Source organism: Bactrocera neohumeralis, chromosome 5, assembly GCF_024586455.1.
Source record: "Bactrocera neohumeralis isolate Rockhampton chromosome 5, APGP_CSIRO_Bneo_wtdbg2-racon-allhic-juicebox.fasta_v2, whole genome shotgun sequence".
NCBI lineage: Eukaryota > Metazoa > Arthropoda > Insecta > Diptera > Tephritidae > Bactrocera > Bactrocera neohumeralis.
Window position 1 is genome coordinate 32,811,526 of NC_065922.1, and position 22,192 is coordinate 32,833,717.

The 22,192-nt window shown below is 38.0% G+C and overlaps 1 protein-coding gene across 4 annotated transcripts in view; it reads left to right on the forward strand.

Moving 5' to 3' along the window:
- LOC126759530 (neurotrimin) overlaps window positions 1–22,192 on the forward strand; it is an 88,862-nt gene that overhangs the window by 57,659 nt on the left and 9,011 nt on the right. For all 4 annotated transcript variants that reach the window (XM_050474391.1, XM_050474392.1, XM_050474393.1 and 1 more), the window contains exons 4-9: window positions 848–1,033; window positions 8,495–8,687; window positions 8,830–8,958; window positions 17,376–17,495; window positions 19,248–19,418; window positions 21,487–21,539. In XM_050474391.1, coding sequence (XP_050330348.1) covers window positions 848–1,033; window positions 8,495–8,687; window positions 8,830–8,958; window positions 17,376–17,495; window positions 19,248–19,418; window positions 21,487–21,539 — 852 coding nt within the window. The remainder of the gene's footprint in view (window positions 1–847; window positions 1,034–8,494; window positions 8,688–8,829; window positions 8,959–17,375; window positions 17,496–19,247; window positions 19,419–21,486; window positions 21,540–22,192) is intronic.

Genomic DNA, 22,192 nt, shown 5'->3' on the forward strand with positions numbered 1-22,192 from the left:
ACAACAACAATAATCTTATGAAAAACAACAATAACGACAACCATTACTAAAAAACAACAACAACTATGACCACATGTCTGTTGCTGTGGTGGCTGTGCTGCTGTTGCCTTTTGATCGCTGATTTCTTCCGCCCTGAACTCTAATTCCGCTTACTGTGCGCGCCGAAATGCTGGTTTCGTTGTTGTTGCTTGGGTTTTTTCACATATCTCTCTAACAATAACGACTGTCTGTACAAAACTAATGAAACATCGGCATAACGACCGGTTTTGATAACCAAACAACAAAAACAATAAAAAATTACAAAAAATACAACTAACCACTGCAAATACAACTAAACCAATTTGAAACGGATACGCAAAAAAAAAATGAAAATAAAAAATAAATGCACACACATACGCGCAAATAACAAAAACCCAAAAAAAAAAACACTAAAAAATAAAAAAAAACTCGCACTCATCAAATTGCAATTTGAACGCAACGGCTGTGCGCTGCTGTGGACACGCAAACTACTAACGCACACACACACATACTTGCGAAAATAAAACCAACACATCACTTAACCCCAAAACATAACCGCACACACCACTCTCACCACTGCCACCGCTCAACCAAATAAACTACGAATCACCACTACAACCATAACACGACCGAACGGCATACATACACACACATACTCACTCACTTACACATATATGACTATGCATATCAATAAACGATCTGCGCTTCAACGCCCACCTCAATGGCCACCGTGTGCTGCTGTGCCGCATCCTCCCTCCTTCTATTGTCGGCGTTTTCTATCTCCGATTGCAACCGATTTGAATCAACAACGCGCCGCACCACAACACAGGTGGCTTGGATTAAGGCCGATGCGAAGGCGATTCTGGCCATACACGAGCACGTGATAACGAACAATGATCGATTGTCAGTCACACATAATGACTTCAATACGTGGACGTTGGTCATAAGGAATGTGAGAATGGATGATTCCGGCAAGTACATGTGTCAAGTGAATACGGATCCCATGAAAATGCAAGTAAGTGCAAAACAATAAAAAAAAAACTACCAAGCACACACACACCCAAACACACACTCAAATTGAGAGAGTACGAGTCACCACATTGCTATCCCGCAAATTATTTGGGCGAGTGTGTAAGCGCATTTGCCATTTGTATGCAACGTCTAGATGTTTTGAACCAAACGGCTGTGACATGATTAATTGCTTATGAGCGCCGATTGCCAAATGGCGAGGGCAATGAAAAGCTCTTCAAACCTTCTACACACCTTCCAATACTCCCAACACAACTACGATTTGCGTGCGCACAAGTGTGTGAGGGCATTTGTGTGTGGGTGTTTTGCAGAAAATCACTTGTCTTGTAAGAGATTTGTGACCTTTTATTATCGTCTTTGCTCTTTCAATCACCCACAATTCGCGCACAATAAGCCTTTATGCAGACAAGGCAGTCATATATACTTGTACCCATCAGTGTTTGTGTTCTGCTCTCGCACAAATTAAAAAACGCTTATCTCATTGTACAATCTTAATTGAGTGTTTCACCTTGTGCCAAAAAAAAAATATAAAAAAAAAATAAAAATAAATTCAGCAAAAATAGGCTCACAGACTGCGAAAAGCAGATGCTAAGCCGATTTGTTCGCCTTAAAGCACTTGGGCACGCATGGCGTATACGTGACATTTGCAAATAAAGACAATGACGGATAAGTAAATATTCCTCGGATTAAAATATACATTAGGGCGGGTCGATTTGAAAATCATATTCTAGGGATCAAAATAAAAAACTTTGCCGAAGGAACCATACCTCTAAAACGAATTTTGATGTCCCCCAATTTGGGTCGAACTTTTGGGTAGGGGCAAATTTTGAAAAATCCCAATTGACCTATTTAGAGTGCTCCAATCGAGTCCAAATGTATGATCGACCCCCACTAACTTTGGACGGCCGATCCACCCATGCCAGTGGCACAACCCCTGGAACTCCCCTGTGGGGTTCCCTATACAATCATTTCAAAAAATCACCATTTTTGGCCTTTACATGAAAAAATCAGCTAAATGGCTACGTTTTTCTTTATTTTTCTTTATTTATTTATAATAATATCTATTTTTTCTCTTAAGAAATTTATTTAGTCAGAACATAAAAAAAGCTTCAAACAAATGCCGAAACGGAAGTTCGTTGAAGTGTAGAAGGCAAACAAACCAATGCAATGGTCTTTTTAACAGCAATTCGAATCGTCGTATAATTCCACCGTGTGGGCCAGTGTTTGTTGGCTCACCGTCAGTGCATATTCCAATTAATGTATCCAGTGATATATTTTTATCGTTGAAAAAACCATTTAATTTGGTTGTTTTGTATTCAGCGGTTTCATGTTCCAGTCTTACGTAACAAATCAATTCAGAATTGGGTTCTCTCAAAATAACAAAATGAGGTTCTTTTACCATCCTAGTATGATACTTCTCATCGATTTTATCTATCGTTAAAGTATCATCTTTTCTGCCATCGAATGAAAACGCTAACAAATTGGTATCATCTAACCGTTTGCGAAGCACTTCTTGTCTGCATTTCTCTTTTTCTCTGCGAACTTTCGATTTAACCATGATGAGCGGTTTCCCATGCTTATCTTTAATTTTAAAATCTTGCAAAAGAGCGGTTCCCAATGCTGATGCTACTCTGTCAGGCACACCAAATCTGTCACATACCAAGGCAAAGTTAAAACAATCGTATCTCTCTGTGTATTGTGAACTTGTGCTTCTATCCATATCTTCTTGAACCGGTGGCGGTGCGTATGTTGAATCATCGGGATCTTGGTATGTTGGCATTGATGGCATAGACGTTGCTCCTTGCTCTTCAGTTTCCATCATAAGTGCATTCATTGTTAGTCTTCTCTGATTATGTTGATCGTGCATGAACTCTTTGAGGCGTTCAGGAAATCAGCCGCATGCATATGGAGCTGCCTTCAAATCGCATTTACATGTTCCAATGTACAAAATTGTTTCCAGAGATTTTACATACTCTGTAAATTGTTGGGTGTTGTTTCTTCTCTTGATTTGCTCTTGATACTTGTCAAGCAATTTATTCAATTCATTACATACACCTTTTTTCAGCATTATTTCCATACCAAGTTTTCCCAAATTCCAATCAACTTATCTTGTACTTGAATAGTGAATGATTTATGGGAAAACTTTTTTTGTTCTGTTTTAGCACGTTCGCTTAAGTAAAAATAATATCTCATGATATCCAGATGGGTTGGTAAATTAAGATCAGTCAAATCAGTATACACACCAAAAACAGTAACATCATGCTTGGGTATATGACTCATTGGGTTTTCGATAGTTGTTGATGTAGTTGCTTCATCTTGCGGTGTAGAGGATTTTGATTTGGAATGGTCACTTCACTTATTATTTTTTCTGAAATAACATAGTGGTTATTACTTTAGTTCTCCTCACTTTCAGAGGTAATAAGAATGAAATGGTAATTTCAATTCTATTTCAAAATTTGCCAATAACCAAAAGTTCGACCCAAATTGGGGGACATCAGAATTCGTTTCAGAGGTATGGTTCCTTCGGCAAAGTTTCTTATTTTGATCCCTAGAATATGATTTCCATAGAGCAATGGGCGATTTTTTTGCCTCCCCACAAATCGACCCGGCCTAATATACATACATATGATGTTACATATATAGGTTGATAAGTGCATAAGCTGACAAAGCGCATACTTTTTTCTTTGGAATTTAAATTAATTTAATATTCCATGAACTTACTTCAATACGCCCTCAATTCTCGTAGGAATCAACATTTTTATTTGTAAACATTCATACATATAAATAATATGAAAATTTCTGCTCGAAATTAACTGAAAATTATATAAATAGAATTTTAGCCAACCTTTTTACGAAGAATAACGGCAAAAATAAAATGTCTAAATTCACAAATTCTGGGGAAAGAGATTTCCACTAAACACAACACTTTCGAGTAATATAAAATAATTTTTCTGCTATATTTATAATATGCCTTTAAATTCACACTACTAAAGCTCTTTCTGTTGGAAATACCGAACAAAATTCTTAGAAATTATTTTATGTAATTCTTCGAATACCGTTTAAAAACAAAGCAATAGAAACATTAATTCGAAAAATTAAATAAAATGAGTGCTAAATGGTAGGGCGGTGCAACACTACAGGTGGGTGAAATCATTGCTATATTCGGTCGAACTTTTAATAAACCAGCTGAGGTAATTTCACTCCATTATACAACCTTTTATGGAAGTATGTCGAGTCAATGGTCGATGGAGGGAGATATGCTTAAAAATTGGCCCGCCAAAGTGGTCTTCTTAATCTTAAAGCGCAATAATAATTATTATAACCCAAGAACGATAGGAAAATTTCAAAAAATCGATTTTTTAAAATATGTTTAAAATATTCTCCAAAAATTTTAAATCGATTTGAGTAAAATTCTAAGAGACAGACCCTTTGGAAGTTCCACCCATGAGGCCACGTGTAGCGATAAAACTTTAAATGCGTTTTTCTCAAAACTCCATTTTCGCAGCCGGTGGACACGATTTCGAAAAGTTACGGACCGATTTAGAATTGTGTAAACATATTTAAAATAACATTATTTAGTTATTGATCAAAGGATTTTTTTTTCATTACAACTTATTTTTTTAAGCCAATAAATGGCGAAAATTTTACCAAAACATAAAATATTTGGTTCAAAGTCTGAGAAACAATGAAAATTAAATTTTTTTCCTTCGTTCAAACACTAGATTTATATATGTATGTACTAACGGATTATTTTTGGTATTTAAATTTTAGATGAACCAATAATAAATTATGCTGTCCATGGCGAGAGCACTTTTTTTGTGAGACACATTTGGAAGATGAGGTCTCAACAGCTGAATTTGCAACATTTTTATATGAAAATTACAGAAGACGTTATTCAAATAAGTACCCTTTACTTGTCATATTATATTTTGGAAATATATGATTATTAATAAAAAAAAACACGCAAATCGTAAAAAATACTTTTTCTTGTACTTCTGCAACCCACCTAATCCCTAAAGGAGAATCTGGTTTATAGCTAAAGACCAATGACTTCAAATCACCATACAAGAAGTAGTGTAAAGGTGTTAAATACTTGTAGGTCATTCAATGTCACAATTTCTTGAAATAATCGTATTACGGCATGGCTCACCTGCAGTATAATATATCGAATAACATGGCTATGGTTATACATATATGATTTGCACGTGTGAATATTTACACTACGAAATACAAAATGCTTTATAAGGGTCTATTGAAAAGATGGCAGAAAATTAAAGATTTTTTCAGATTTCGAAGAGAGAATGAACCGATTTCGGTTAAATATACACCGTTTCATTCTTATTGCCATTCCGACGGCAATCTCATAATGTCAGTGGATTATTGCAAGCTTTTCGTGAGCCAAGTTTATCACTAGCAAAATCAGTCGCCATAAAATGTCATAGATAGTAATCACTTGATGCTAGGTTTGATCTACAAGGAGAATACATAAAAGCCTCGAAACCAAGCTGCTGGAGATTCTCACTTGCCGTTGTCCTAGTAAAAAACAATTACATCCTTATTGACCAAATAATATGTTTCTGGCCGAATGCTTCCTTTAGACGGTCTAATTGTTAACAGACTACGAGCTTGGCCGTAAAGGCTCATAGTAAAGCTTCTTTGCAATTGTTGCCAAAAACATGGCAAAGCGAGCTTCTTTTTGTACCCAGCTTTATTAAAGCGGTTTCAATGTGCAATGTCTAGCACCTGACCAATAGAACTATACCATGAACAATATTCACATTTTCAGCTGTCTGACTCGCAGTCTCGCACTGACACTGTAAAATACGAAGTATTTTCTCTTTGCTGTTACTATCTTTTATGGAGCTTTGAGAATGGAAGCTCCTTTTGTTGTTAACATTTCGTATTTAACGTTCTAAAGAGCGCACTTTTAAAACGATAGATATAGATTATTAAACTATTACTAAGGGGAAAATATTGGATTTCTATGTACTAAAACTTATGGAACCCTCTTTCGGACTAAAAGGTTAAATAAGAGTTCCTCAAAGCATATTGCCTTATATTAATTTTTATCAATATTATTACAGTATATGTCATACTGTAGGATTTTATAACTGAAAATTGAATAAAGCTTATACAAAAATACTATAAACACTTCGGGTTTAAGGGCTTCATTGAGATTTAACTATCAGTTGGCAGCAAGTAAAGCCGTTGTCTTTGGAATACAAACATAAAACAAGCAAAAGAATACCTTTCATGTCCCAAAGGTATTTTTGAATATTCAAACAATTGAATTGAATCTGCAAACACTCGAAACCAAATCACTTAAAGCACAAAGGTCTGGCGGATTGACGGGCATGAAAACAAATAAATATTACATACATATAAAGATACTAAAGTCTGGTAAGTCTTATCAACAGATGTGCATGCGCATATATTTATATGTACATTCATGTCTATAAATATACATGCAGGTCCACGGAGTGCACAGAAAAGGAGCCGTCAAGGACAATGACAATAAAAGCTTAAATAATAAAAGTAAACAATAATCATAAAAAATAAATAAAATGCGGCAATAAACACATATTTGCTTATACATATATACACAAGTATTGGCAAATACGGTCTGAATTGCGTCGACGACGGTTGGCACAGGACCGGCGCTGGCAGGCACTTCCTCAAGTGTTAAGCCAACAGTGACAGAGAATGCACAGTGCGCGCACTATGAAACAGTTAAGGGCAAAGAGTTTAAGTAACGTCATGACATGTAGCGAGTAGCTCCGAGGGCGCTGCGGGCCAGTGGAAGGAGGTCAGCGGCAAACTTATCACACTATACTCACTGCGTTTAAGGCTGAATTGTGGCGACATATGAGCACACTTCAATTTTTTATGCGTTATTTGTGTGAAGCACACGAGGCATACTCTCCCAAATGTCAGCGCTGACTCGCACAGTTATGCATCCATAGCCGGCCGCGCTGTTAACCAAACGAGTTGGCTGCCGTTGGCAACCGCACAAAGCGATTTACTGGCAACAACAGTGTTGACAAAACAGTCATCAGCAATGACTGAGAGAGGCAGGGTCAGCGACAGTTGGTCACTATATGCATTCCGCCGGTTAACATTGGCAGCTGTCGCATTCGATAAACGTATGAGTGATTTTAATGGCAGAGGGAGCTCTTAAATTTTGTTCCTTGCGAAACATTAGCATTCGAGCATTGTCTTTAAGGTTAGTTTATGAGCTTCTTAAATTGAGGAAATATTTTGGGAGAGACAAAGATAGTTAGGTAAAGAGCGGGAGATCGAGAGAGACAGGGTAAGAGAGAATTAAATAGAGTAGAAAGAAATATTTGTGGAGAGAGCAAGACAGTTAGGTAAAGAGAAGCAGATCGAGAGAGACAGGGTAAGAGAGGATGAAATAGAGTAGAGAGAGAAAGTTAGTTAGGTTGAGAGAGGGAGAACGAGAGAGAAAGGGTAAGAGAGAATGAAATAGAGAAGAGAGAAATTTTTGTAGAGAGAGAAAGACAGTTATCTAAAGAGAGGGAGATCGAGAAAGACAAGGTAAGAGAGAATGAAATAGAGGAGAGTTAGAAAGAGAGGACAAAATATCTATAAATATGGCTGAAAAACAAATTGAACGATCGGAATCAAGTGTTTGTATGGAAAGCTTTATCATTTACGACAAAGCCGCCAGAATGGAGCAGTCGGAATAAGAAGAAGACAACGACATGGGTGTCGGTCTTTTCGGCTAAATAGCTTAACACTAACCGAACGAAATAAAGTTGTTGTAACGAACCTTTCGTATTTGTGACGGGTATTATAGCTTCGGCGATTTTTTTTAGTTTTAATCTATATTTGATAATGCTAGTCTACTGCATGGGTAGGATGGAGTTATGTGTAGAAGTTCACGCAAGTGATCAGAAACGATGACTTTACATATAGCTCAAGCAGCTCACTACTTCCGATCTTAGATCAAGTATCCTCTGGGTAGCCAAAGAACATTAGTTTGAAGGTGAGCTGAAGTGAGAAGACGAACTTTCTCACCCCAGGGTTGTGCGCCCCAAAGAAAACGAAGAAGAAGTCTACTACATGGATTTAAGTGGTTTGGTTTGTTCGATTGACCACTCGCTTAGGTTTAGCAGAATCCAATTATATACATTACTACATGAATTGAAAGCCGAGATATGAGAGCGTTGCGCTGAGCTCAGCTTATCGAACCTTTATCACACAAAAAAAACTTTTTGAACTTTGGCCCTCATTTTAGAGAGTATGTCCACAAATAATACTGTCGAATACTAGTTTACTTGAAACGAGAAGAGATAATATCCACTTGACATTTTAAAGAGGGATTTATTATTTCAAACAACACAAGTCCAATATAATTGCACAAAAGCCTTAAAATGTTCAAAAAAATAAACATTTTCATATAACTTTCCTATATCGATTTCAACAGACAGCCACGCTGGAAGTGGTGATACCACCGGATATTGTCAATGAGGAGACATCCGGTGACATGATGGTGCCTGAAGGTGGCTCAGCGAAGTTGGTGTGTCGGGCGCGTGGGCATCCGAAGCCTAAAATCACTTGGCGGCGAGAGGATGGACGAGAGATCATCGCACGCAACGGCGCACATCAGAAGACCAAAGGTAAACGGAGAAATATACATACATAATAATTTAGTGTTTAATATTTTTGTGAAGTGCTTATTTTGGATTATGTTTCACCACATGTTCCATTTTGCAATAATTAAACAATAAATACTTTTTATTACTTTCATTTTCGGTATAGCTTTGGCCGTCGAAGGCGAAATGCTGGCGCTGACCAAGGTGACACGCAGCGAAATGGGCGCCTACATGTGCATCGCCTCGAATGGTGTGCCGCCGTCAGTGAGCAAACGCATGAAGCTGCAAGTGCATTGTAAGTGAACAAATAAGAATTTTTATTGCTATATTTTTTTAAATCACAACCTTATCGCGAAAGGCTAGTAGTTTATAGTTGTCGGCATGCTTGCGCTGAATACTATAACAGAAGTTTGCTTTTCAGTAGGTAACTGGCTCAATTGTTCAAGCTAAGTAAGTGAGAGAGTCCTGATTAAAGGCTAATGAAGAGTTCATTCATAGTACCGCTAGCGAAAAGCCACCATATTTTTACAGAAAGCGGAGCTATTTTTGTATATATGAATACTATATTAAATACCCGGTTTAGACATTGGTTTTTAAAGCAGCATTATCCTGTTTATAAGATCTACGAATATGCCAAATACAAAATATGGAGCTTATAAATTCGCTCATATGTATATAGTTGTTGGCGTCTGCATAGCACAATGTATCGGAACCTGTATGAATTTTTACCAGGAACACGATTCAATATTTTTTTTCCATCAAGGAGCAGCTTCATATTTCTAATGGTCTATGCAAACGGTGGTATTTTAGCCTGACCATTAAAAAATCGAATTTGCTTTCTTTTCTTACGTTCCTTTTCAATTATTTTTCAATACGTATTTTATATTTAAAAAATTCTAAAGGGTAGAAATAATTAATTTTCTGGACAAATAGGCTTTTATTTTAAAGCCACTACGAACATTCTAAGGCCTAATCCAATTTTTCATAGCCTTTTTATAAGATGAGATGGCCTCATCTTCAGAGAATTTTGGTTCTTCTCTTTAGGCACTTTTTGGAGCGCCATTCGCTACATTCTTCAACAGTTTGGATTTCATATTCAGTAACCCACGTCTCGCCACCAAGTAAGCTGCGATTGACTAATGTTGGGTATTCTCTACGTGACATCGTTTTTGCAAAAGACTAAGGTCTTTCAGTGCGAGCGTACGTAAAGCATCTGTCCGTCCGGTCGTCCGTCCGTCCGTCTGTCCGTCCATGCAAGCTGTAACTTTAGTGCAGCTTAAGATATCTTGATGAAACTTAGTATATAGGTTTCTTAGTACAAAAAAAATTCGTGTTCGTAGATGGACGTAATCGGATCAATGCCACGCCCACAAAACGCCATTAACCGAAAACGCATAAAGTATCATAACTATACAGTAAATTAAGATATAGTGTTCTTATTTCGCACAGAGTATCGTAGTAGCATCTGTGGGGGAGAAATGTTGAAAAAGTAGGAATGGCCCCGCTCTCTAATAAATTTAATATACACATCTCCAAAACCAACAAAGCTACAACAACCAAATTAGCTTAGCGCAAATATTGTAAGAACTCCTACCGACAGTGTGAAAATGGATAAAATCGAAAGATAACCCCGCTCACTCCAAGTATAACGGTAATATTCAAAACTACTTAAAGCGCAATAAATCAATAACTAATTATGCCATTTTACCGCAGAGATGGTGGGGGAGGGTTTATTGGGAGCCGGTGTGAAAATTGGACGATGGGTCCAACGGGTGTAGTGCCACACACACTTTTTGGCAAAATCCCATATCTCGGGACACGACAGATCGACTTCGACTAAATTTAGTACGTGGCATTCTTCTCATATTCCCACAGTACAAACATGGGCGAAATCGGACTACAACTACGCCTTCTTCCCTTAAAAGATAATTTTAAATTCCACTTAATTCGTTCAGTTTCCAGTACATAAATCAAGAAGCAATAATTAATAAAACGGTATAAAAGTTTGGACGAATAATGTCTTTAGCGTATGCAACCTTATTATAAAAACTGTTCAAGCCCCTAGGTACCAAATATTTAGACTCCGGTACCTACAGCTATGGAAACATAAATGGCAAATTTTTTATATCTTCTTTCTTGTGTTACAGTATCATAAATGTTTTTAATAAATAACATGTGTGTGGTTAATTCTTTGTCTTCAATAATACAAAATGAAAATGCCATTCATTGCTTAAAAAAAATAATGATCAAAATGCGAAAATTTTGGTGAGCTGGACACATAAATGGCACAACCTAAAAAAAGGTGGACAATTTAGTTCATATTGCATTTTTATAAATTTTGTTGCATACAAACGTTTTTATTGTTAATATTTTCTGCTGTAATCATTATTTTTAAAGACTGCTTCACACAGACGACCCATACATTCGAAGAGATTCTGACACTTAGCTTTAGGTATAGCGTACCAAGTTTTTTTAACGGCAGACCAGAGATCGTCCATATTTTTATAATTAACCTTGCAATTTCAGTCTTGACTTCATTCCATAGTTTTTCAATTGTATTTAAGGCAGGACTTTGCGCTGGCCAATCCATAATATCTATCCTCTCTGGTAGAAAACCAATTTTTAACTAGCTTCGAGGCGTGCTTTGGCATCGTTGTCTTGCATAAATTTCAATTTAATTGGCATAGACTCAAAAGCATATGGTTCCATATGGTTTTTTAAAATGTGCAAGTACTGAAACATGTCCATTTTTCCATTGATTTTTACGAGCGAACCTACACCATGCCAATAAAATGCTTCCCAAACCATAATATTTCCGCCACCATGCTTTAACGTCTTCTTAGTGTACCTAGGATTATGTTCTTGGCACTTAGAACGATGTACAAATATTCTGCCATCTGGTTCTATCCTGTTTACCTTTGTTTCATCACTCCACAATATATTTTTCCAAAAATTTAAGCTTTTCTCTTGATGAGCTTTGGCAAAGATCCGTCGTTTTGAAATATGTTTTTTTTTTTTGGAAGGAGTGCTTTCTTCCTCAATATGCGTCCGAACAATTTTGCCTGATTCAGAAGTCTTCTGAAAAGTTTAGAGGATATTTCCAAGCCCAAAGATTCTGATATCAACCAATCTTTGGGTTTAGAAATATCCGCTGCTACATGCCGTGATGATTTAAATGGCTCATTTTTAGCGATTCTTACTATAGCAGCGTCTCTATGCGCATCCATTTTACATGGTCTTGGCTTCCAAATCCTGCCTCCATACATGATTTGATTGCGTTGTATACTTTTTTACGAGAAATTTCCATTAGTTTAGTAATTTCGGGGACTTTTTACCCCTTTTTTATACATGTTCCAAATTATTCCCCATTCTTCTATTGTAGTATGCTTTCCGGATTCCATTTTATATTATTTCTTTCGCTGAAATACTTTTAATAATTTATTTTTCAACAACACAAAACATGCTGTCCTTAAATTAAAATCTGCGCAAGTACTACTTCAGCGAAGGAATCTGTGCCATTTATGTGTCCACTCAAAATCAGCATTGACTACGCATAATTGATAAAGGTGAACAGAAAGCAAAACACAACGGAATATTTGGGCAGTACAGTACAACTCTAGTACGGCAGCATCAAATTGAATGCAAAATTTTTTTCATTTTAAGCAACTTCAACATAAACCATTTTAGGATTTATATGAAAAGAAACTTTGTGCCATTTATGTGTCCATAGCTGTATAATTGAATTTTAATCGAAAATGTCGGTCAATGTGTGATTTATATAACTGAAATTAAGGCATAACCCTTCTCCTATAAAGGCATATCTGTATGTCAAAAATGGGTTGAATCGGACCAATACTTCCCTTAGCCCCCATATACTTAATATAAAGATTTTCGAAATTCGGGGTGACTTTGTCAATATGTGAGTTATCCTAATGAAAATAAGAGAGCGCGTTTTACTCATAACAGTGCATCTTTGTGCTTAAAATAGACAAATTTGGCTTTGATTCCTGCATGTTGCAAGAGTATAAAATATTCGGTTGCACTCCCTTAATCGTTTTTAATTTATAGTGTATACTCCTGAAATATGAATAAACCATGGTAAAAAAAACAAGTGATAAAAATATCATTTGCAAAAAACACTCGAAGTTTGGGTCTCAAGACAAGAATACTCAGCAAGAAGCGAAACTTACTTTCGACTTCTCATTTTAACGATTTCTCCTAGAACTTCATGGTAAATGCGTATGTACATATGTATATATACATATACATATATATATATGTATGTATATGTATATTGTCAATAATAAATACTAACACCGAGCAGATGTTGCCATTTTATCAGCCGAAAATCATCGGTAAACAAACTTGAACACAAGCAACAAACAAGGCCACACCAGCAGCTTAGAAGCACTATGTGGAATCATTAAAAATACATAAAAACTTGTTTGTTAACAAACAGATTGATCCATGTGTGTATGTATCACGTATCTAAGCACATCGATACATCCGCCATACATATGCACATACATTAGTTACGAGCAACTGCTGCTCTTCGGCAATAATCTGTGCCAACATTTTCAGACAACAATACCAGCAATGGAAGGACAGCAACAGACAGATCGATGGAAGCAACAGCAACACAGCTGCCAACATAAATAGCAAATAAGTATATACATATGTGTGTAGTATAAAGAATGTACCATCATGCGGACAGGCAACTGAACGAAAAGTCAATAAGTCAAATTGCTAACAATAGCAACAAAAGTGGTTAAGGCAACAACAGTTAGAGACAACAATGATCAGTGCTACGGTTGACCGAAGACCACAGCAGTGGCAGCAACAAGCTCACATGGAACACCCACACATGCTTACGTAGATATGTATGTATGTATGTATGCGCTTGAAGTTTGCAGGCAAACACACGACATATTTGCCAAACGTATGTATGTCTATATCACATATCGTACATATACATATGTATATGACTGTGTGCCTTCGTGTAAACACACTTGAACACTTGATCTGCCTGATTGGCCATATGTTGCCTGTTGCCTAAATTACCCGGCTGTCGTTGGCTGTTGGAGCAAAACTTTCTGCCAGCAAAAAAATAGAAAAAGTTGAAAAAGCTAATAGAAATATAGGCAACTAATGGCTGTGTTGCTAACAACAAATTTTAGTGTTGTATTGTCTATGCATTTTTATTATTTCCTTTTCGGTTATATTTGATTTATTTATGTTCGGCCGCAAAAGCGGTTAAGACTCTCTGGCCAGCCTTGATGTACATACAAGTACATACATACATACATATATGTATAAGTATGCGCAGTATGAATTTAAATTCACAATTTTCAGTTATGTGCTGAGTTGACTGGTTGAGAATTTGAATAATTATTTTTGTTGAGCTTATACAAAGTATATTTTTGACTGACTTACTCGTCAAAGTTCAATTTTTATGTAGAAGTATTGATAGAACAGCGCCAAAAACCATTAACCCGTCGAATCTTTTGGTTCAAATGAACTTATGTATATATATTATAGGAACGGTTCTTTTACATTCACCTGATGGCTCAAGAACCTCCATTCCCTAGGGTTGTGCGCTGGGTTGGGGACCGTTGCCCAGCTGGTGCCGTTGGCGCCAGGGAAGGTGCCGCTGCCCAGCTGGTTGATGTCCTCGTTAGAGAAAAGACTGACAAAGCTGACATCATTGCCGTCCAAGAAAACCGATGGACAGGAGAAGAAGAGGCGAGTAGATCCATGTAGCATTTACTACAGTGGTCATTTCAAGAAGGGCAAACTCGGTGTGGGATGCGTGTTGGGAGAGACTTCGTCACTGATTACTGGCGTTCACTCCGGTGGATAAACGTCTAGCCACAATCCGTATCAGAGCGTAGTTCTTCAGCATATCGTTGATTTGCACCCACGCCCCGACGGAAGAGAAGGATGATGTGACCAAAGACGCTCATAGAACGCTTGGAGCGCATCTATGAGAGCCGCCCCGGGAGGATGTCAAAATCGGTCGGTAAATTCAGCCTCCATGATGAAACATCCCCAAATGGGTTGAGACTGATAAACTTCGCCGGGGCCCGAAATATGGTTATCTGTATTACTAGATTACAGCATAAGAAAATTCATCAAGACACCTGGCTATCTCCGGATCGAAAAGCCACCAACCTGGTCGATCATGTTGTGATAATGTGCCATTTCCGAGGCCCTAACATTGACTTGGACCACTATCTTGTTGCAACCAATATACGCACCCGCCCCTGTACATCAAAAAGCCACGTCAACAAACACAAGGTTCGTCGCCGAGAAGCTGCAATCACAACAGACAGCAGAACAATTTTCTACTCGACTTGCACTCCTGATCTCTGAGAGCACTCGTCAACAACTCGGTATAAGGGAACTGTGGGACGGCATTTCAAACTCCTTACCTACAACTGTAACCAAAACCAATGGTTTCCGGAAAACGCGGTGAGAAAGCAGACTGCCTACCTCGCAACGTTACAATCGGCCACAATACGTGCGGGATGGGATAGATATCATGAGTTGAAAAGGGAAGCGAGACGGATTTGCAGACAACAAAAAGAGAGAGGCCGAAATACGTGAGTACGAAGAGCTTGACAAGCTGGCCTAATAGAAGGTTTCAAGACCGGAGCATACTCTTGTAGAACCCCCAGACGGGACCTAGTAACTGATGCCCAGAGCAAACTAAAATTATGGAGGGAATACTTCTCCAGCCTTCTGAATGGCTGTGAAAGCATAACACCAGGAGATGGCGGGACCGATTCCCCAATCGATGACGATGGAGCAGACGTTCCATTGCCCGACCATCAAAAAGTTCGAATAGCAACTACCCGTCTAAAGAACAACAAAGCGGCGGAGCCGATGGATTCTTAACTACTGTGGGATAAGCCGCCTCAACATCGGATAAAAAGTTCTATCGAGCGTATTGAGTGAAGGATTAAAGGCCGCCGTCAACAGACTGATTGGACCTTATCAGTATGACTTTAGACCTGGGAAAACAACAACTGATTTTAAAACTGCTTTTGACACCACAAAAAGTGCTGCCTTTGTGTCGCTATGTCTGATTTGGATATCCCGCAAAACTAATACGACTGTGTAAACTGACGTTGAGCAATACCGAAAGCTTCGTCTACGAGCCGTTCAATACCAAACGAGGTTGCAGACAAAGCAACTCTCTTTCGTGCGACTTCTTCAATCTACTCTTGGAGAAAATGATTCGAGCTGCAGAACTAAATAGAGAAGGTACAGTCTTTTATAAGAATGTACAGCTGCTGACGAACACCGATGATGTTGATAGCATTGGCACCAACAACCGCGCCGTTAGTTCTTCTTTCTCCATGTTGAACAAAGAAGCGAAACAAATGGGTCTGGCAATGAACAAGGGCAAAACAAAATATCCCCTGTCATCAAACAAACAGTCACTTGCGACATGGCTCCCACATCACTTGTTCTATCTTGGAACCCGCATTAACAGCAATAACAACGGTAGTTTCGAAATCCAACGCAGAATAACTCTTACCAACCGGCGCTACTTCGAAAAGTAGGCAATTGAGAAGTAAAGTTCTCTCTCGACGAAAAAAACCAAACTCCATAATTCACTCATTAATCCCGTCCTGGTATATGGTGCAGAGGCATGGACGATGACAACATCTGATGAGTCGACGTTACGAGTTTTCGAGAGAAAGGTTCTGCTCCAGATTTATGGTCATTTGCGCATTGGTAACGACGAATACCGCGGTCGATGGAATGATGAACTGTATGAGATATACGACGCCACTGACATAGTTTAGCGAATTAAAAGACAACGGCCACGTTGGCTAGGTCATGTTGTCCAGATGGCTGGGAACACTCCAGATTTTAGGGTAGTACCCGCCGAGGGAACCAGAGGAAGAGGAAGATCGTCACTCCGTTGGAAAGACCAGGTGCAGAAGGACCTAGCTACACTTGGAATATCCAATTGGCGCCAAACAGCGAAGAGGAAGAACGACTGGCTCCCTGTTGTATACTCGACTATAACCGTGTTAACCAATAAAGAAGAAAAAAAAAACCAAATAAATTCCCTTTGGAAAGGTTTCGCTTCAACAAATTTGTTTGAACTTATGTAAAATTCATTATACATACTTAATTGCATAATTGCGGAAGAAACTTTTAACTTATTAATTTCACATTTTTCTAGTTCCAATAGCAATGCTCAAATAATTATAAACACAACAAACAAATAAATATTGGGGGTGTGTGGTAAAATAATAATATACTCTAAATTTATTTTACAAACCAAAAATAAAATTCAATCCTCATCAAGTTTTATCAAATAAGTCTATGCTCCGGCAGGAAATTATACAAAGGGAGGATGGATGTTTTTGGAGAGTCGAAGCTTAGCTACAACGTACGAAATAGACCTGACGAAATTCTAACACCTAGAAAGAAAGAAAAAAACTGAAGCTGAAAATTCAAAAAGTTCATGAATCGATCGCATATAAATCGATAATCGGATCAAAGTCGACAATGTCTTTATATTGACGTATTCCACAGTGTTTTAAGAGCCAACTGTGAATAACAAGAAAGTTTCTTAGACCTATTAATTTATGTAATACATATGTATATCTCAATGAAATTCGACAATCTATCCCGACCTCAATTTATTTTAAGTATAAGTTATAAAATAAATGTTTTCGTTTTTATTTCCAGTTCACCCATTGGTACAAGTTCCCAATCAACTGGTCGGTGCGCCCGTTTTAACCGATGTCACATTGGTCTGTAATGTGGAGGCATCACCGAAAGCAATCAACTATTGGCAAAGAGAAAACGGTAAGAAAGAAATTACAATAGCAAATTCAACAACAATGACAACAAAACCAAAAATGACAAAAGCTCGTGAAGTTTCAACTTCCTAAAGCCGAGAACTCCAAATCCAAATGAGCAAGCAGTAAAAAAAAGAGCAACCGTAAATCAAAATCACCAAATAAATGCAAGAATTGCGAAAAAATTGCAAGTCGCTGGATTGCAAGCAACTTGACGCTAGAAACAATTTGCAGCTTATTGACTTCGTGCCATTGAATAAATGAAGTTGCAACGTGCTAGTTGCGCCGGACGGCAACTACAAAATTTCGACAAGTGAGTGACTGCTTTCATGAACTTGCTGCACTGACCGGGTGGACCCTGCTGACGAATGTCATGTCATTTTCTACGTGACAGTTCATTGTCATCCTAAAACAAGCTGCGCGCACAAAAATAGAAACCTAAAACCACTGAGGAAGTGCAACAATGTTGTGCCGCCGACATATTGTTCCATCTGTTTTTATACTCTCGCAACAATGTTGCTAACGAGAGTATTATAGTTTTGTTCACATAACGGTTGTTTGTAAGTCCTAAAACTAAAAGAGTCAGATATAGGGTTATATATACCAAAGTGATCAGGGCGACGAGTAGAGTCGAAATCCGGATGTCTGTCTGTCCGTCCGTCTGTCCGCCCGTCCGTCCGTCTGTCCGTCCGTCCGTGCAAGCTGTAACTTGAGTAAAAATTGAGATATCATGATGAAACTTGGTACACGTATTCCTTGGCTCCATAAGAAGGTTAAGTTCGAAGATGGGCAAAATCGGCCCACTGCCACGCCAAAAAAATGGCGGAAACCGAAAACCTATAAAGTGTCATAACTAAGCCATAAATAAAGATATTAAAGTGAAATTTGGCACAAAGGATCGCATTAGGGAGGGACATATTTGGAAGTAATTTTTTTGGAAAAGTGGGCGTGGCCCCGCCCCCTACTAAGTTTTTTGTACATATCTCGGAAACTACTATAGCTATGTCAACCAAATTCTATAGAGTCGTTTTCTTCAGGTATTTCCATATACAGTTCAAAAATGGAAGAAATCGGATAATAACCACGCCCACCTCCCATACAAAGGTTATGTTGAAAATCACTAAAAGTGCGTTAACCGACTAACAAAAAACGTCAGAAACACTAAATTTTACGGAAGAAGTGGCAGAAGGAAGCTGCCCCCAGGCTTTTTTTAAAAATTGAAAATGGGCGTGGCGCCGCCCACTTATGGACCAAGAAGCATATCTCAGGAGCTACTAGACCGATTTCAATGAAATTCGGTATATAATGTTTTCTTAACACCCTGATGACATGTACGAAATATGGCTGAAATCGGTTCACAACCACGCCTTCTTCCAATATAAAGCTATTTTGAATTCCATCTGATGCCTTCTTTGTATAATACGAGTATAAACATTAGGAACCAATGATGATAGCGGAATAAAACTTTACACAAATACGGTATTTGAAAAATATGTAAATGACGGATAATGAAATCTCGATTATCACTTTACCATGCGAGAGGATAAAATGTTCGGTGACACCCGAACTTAGCCCTTCCTTACTTGTTGGATTTTTTTTTGTCATTTCACACTCGCTGCTCTAATGAATGCGCCTTTAAACTCTTTTTATGCCGCTTGACTTTTGTTAAGGTCAGCATTTTTTCGTTGATTTGTCATGCGTTCGACTTTCCTGAATTCAAAATATTTTTTCTGAGTTTTTTTTACTTTTTCCGTTTTAGGTGAAATGATTATTGCCGGTGATCGGTATGTGCTCACCGAGAAGGAAAATAATATGTACTCAATAGAGATGATTTTGCATATAAGACGCTTGCAAACCAGTGATTTCGGCGGCTATAAATGCATTTCGAAGAACAGTATTGGCGACACGGAAGGAACGATACGATTATACGGTGAGTATTAAATCAAAGGATTTGCATAAAAAACTATTATTTGGTAAAGAGAACATTTATTTTTCACCCTCCAATAAAAATATTTGTACTATGACTTGTACGGATGGGTTTAAACTAGATAATCGAAGGAAGGTGGTGTCTTTTCAATAGAATTAGATACCACCGAAATTAAAGAGAGCCTTCTTATTCTGACAAAGTGGGTGTTTTCAACAAAAAATATATTTGAATCCACAAAACGCCAAGCGGCTATAGCGAAAAGATGTCTTGATCAGTGAACCTAACATCATATTTCACGATAAACTTGCATTTGAGTCCAGGACATAGTGATATTCCTGTTAACTGTCAAGCAGATGAATTAGCCAGTACAAGCATCAACATAGAATTAAGGCTCAGATAAAGAGGGATTATATAGTATATGCATCTGGCTTCCTGTAGCCATTTAATCAATAAATATGTAATCGATATTGCTGAGTATGGATGTAGATATTGGCACATTTGTCAGCAGACCAGGGATACAATAAAACGATTGTAGAAACTGTCAAAAGATAGAAGAAGAAGATAACGTATATAATCATCTATGCAAATGCAAAGCTTTTTATAAAAAAAGAATCTCAACTGTCGCAACACTGGTTGATTGAGAATACCTGTGGACTCTCAATGAGCCTACTAAAGTATCTGGTGCGTTGTCAGATATCCACTCTAGCTACCCACTTAAGGTCGTGGTACACTTTTCTACAGTAACAATCAAGTACCGATAAAGCAAAAATTCCGACCAAGTAGACAGAGTGTTATTTCCAGAAATGAACTACGAACCAAGTAATTATTATACGATTGCATAAAAACACCTGTTTGCTGATCACATTACTTTATCTGACAGGCTGTTCCAGCTTAGGTATGAATTCAATTGTGCGATAAGAAAATATAAGGAAATGTTAGAAAAAATTAAAGCAGCAGAGTGAAGAAGTTTAGTCTGGGAAAATAGGAACGACCCCTGGAGTTAGGTCTATAGGTTTTACTGGGGTCGCAATCGGGTGGGTATTCTATTACCGTCGTGGAGAGAATGTGCGGGGGTTCTGTTGGTACCTTCTTTCCTAGGTCGCAGGAGCAGGTATCTCATGCACAAGATAATACATGTACCATTAGATGATGGGCAGTTGGGACCTGGTTAGGTCTAAACGGTCGCCAAGTTTTGATGGTTTGAACGGAGAAACGCGTAAAAGCTTGTGGAAGTTCATTCCGAAATACCTGGAACTATTTATAGACCAGTACAGAGGATGCATGGTTTTATGTTCATAATGCTGTTAGGGAGAATGTTAACAAATATGTCCTTGGCATATTTGTTGTCTTCATGGGAGCGTTTGACTACCTAAGCTGGGATCGAGTGACACAACGACTGGAGGAGCTTGGCTGTCAGGAACTTACTCTTTGGCGAAGATACTTTTCGGTCAGAAAGGCCTCTCTACTCTACATGAATGGGAGTGTGAGCATCGGAAAGGTTCGCGGCTGCCCGCAGGGATACAAGTTGTAAATACTAGGGGTTTAGGTATAGGGGTGGCCATATCGATGAAAAAACAGTGACAATGTTACATAAGGGCAGATTTTCGCCGGGTCGTCCACCGATTGTCCGGGGGAACGAGGTCAGCATCAAGTATGCTAAGAAGGTGCTTGAGCGTGCCATTGCTGCGGTGTGATTAGATTTCCGATGATGACGTGGAAAGGGAGAGATGTTTATGGAGCAAGAGGCTTCTAGATGATAGGGTCAGGTGTAGTTGGCAAGACCGTTGCAACAATAGCCCTAGAGGTCGAATGACTTACGAGTACATTCGACACGTTGGATTTGTCGTGTTTTCTGCTTACAGGGCCTGGGTCTTTGAATGCATTTTTGCGTCTTTGTGAAGAGAAAATGACATAATATATGATATGTCGCGATGCATACCTCATTGTTGATCTATTTAGTGTCTTTGAAGTTGTACAAATCAGTTTTAACTAACTTACTATTTAATTATATAATGATAAACTTTACTTGATCTGTAAAACTTCATCTATTCAACTGTATTTATTTTCATAGAAATGGAAAGACCAGGCAAGAAAAATCAAAGAGAAGATGATAATGAAGTCACGGTAAGTACAATTCCCAGCTATACAATTCATATAATATTCGATTGGAGATAATATTCTTGACCTAGGGTATCATATCGAAGAGCATACAAAAGAATAATTGTAGTAAAGAGTAATTGTAGAACATAAGAGACTAGGAGAATAAGGACATTTTTTAAATACATATTCCCTAATGAAATATCGATTATATTTTCTGTCCAAAAATACAAAAAAATATTATTAGGTGCGAAACAAAGCTCCCGCTGTTTGTCAATAGATGGCTCCAGCATTTAGTCGTGATCGATTTTGATATATCTAGAACGTGCTAAACTTAGCCTAGACATTTGAATAAAAACTGAGTTTCCACATTAATGGCTTTTTGTATGTGTCAAATACTTTTGGTTGTGGAAATACCGATTTTTGGCCAAATAATAGTCATTTGCTGGAAGTATTGATTCAATCACAAATCAAATCCAACGGCTGAAGCACCTTGGGAACTATAAAAAGTTTACGGAGGTGTTGTCTCAAGTGAAACAACGTAGTTTCGTCTTTGTAAAGACAGCGATTCCGTTATTAACCACCGTCCGGCTGAAGGAGGGCTAAACACATTCGAAGACGGTTAATTGAAGACGTTGGGCGATGAGATGTCAAACGAAAGAAGAACTTGCTTCAGCGTT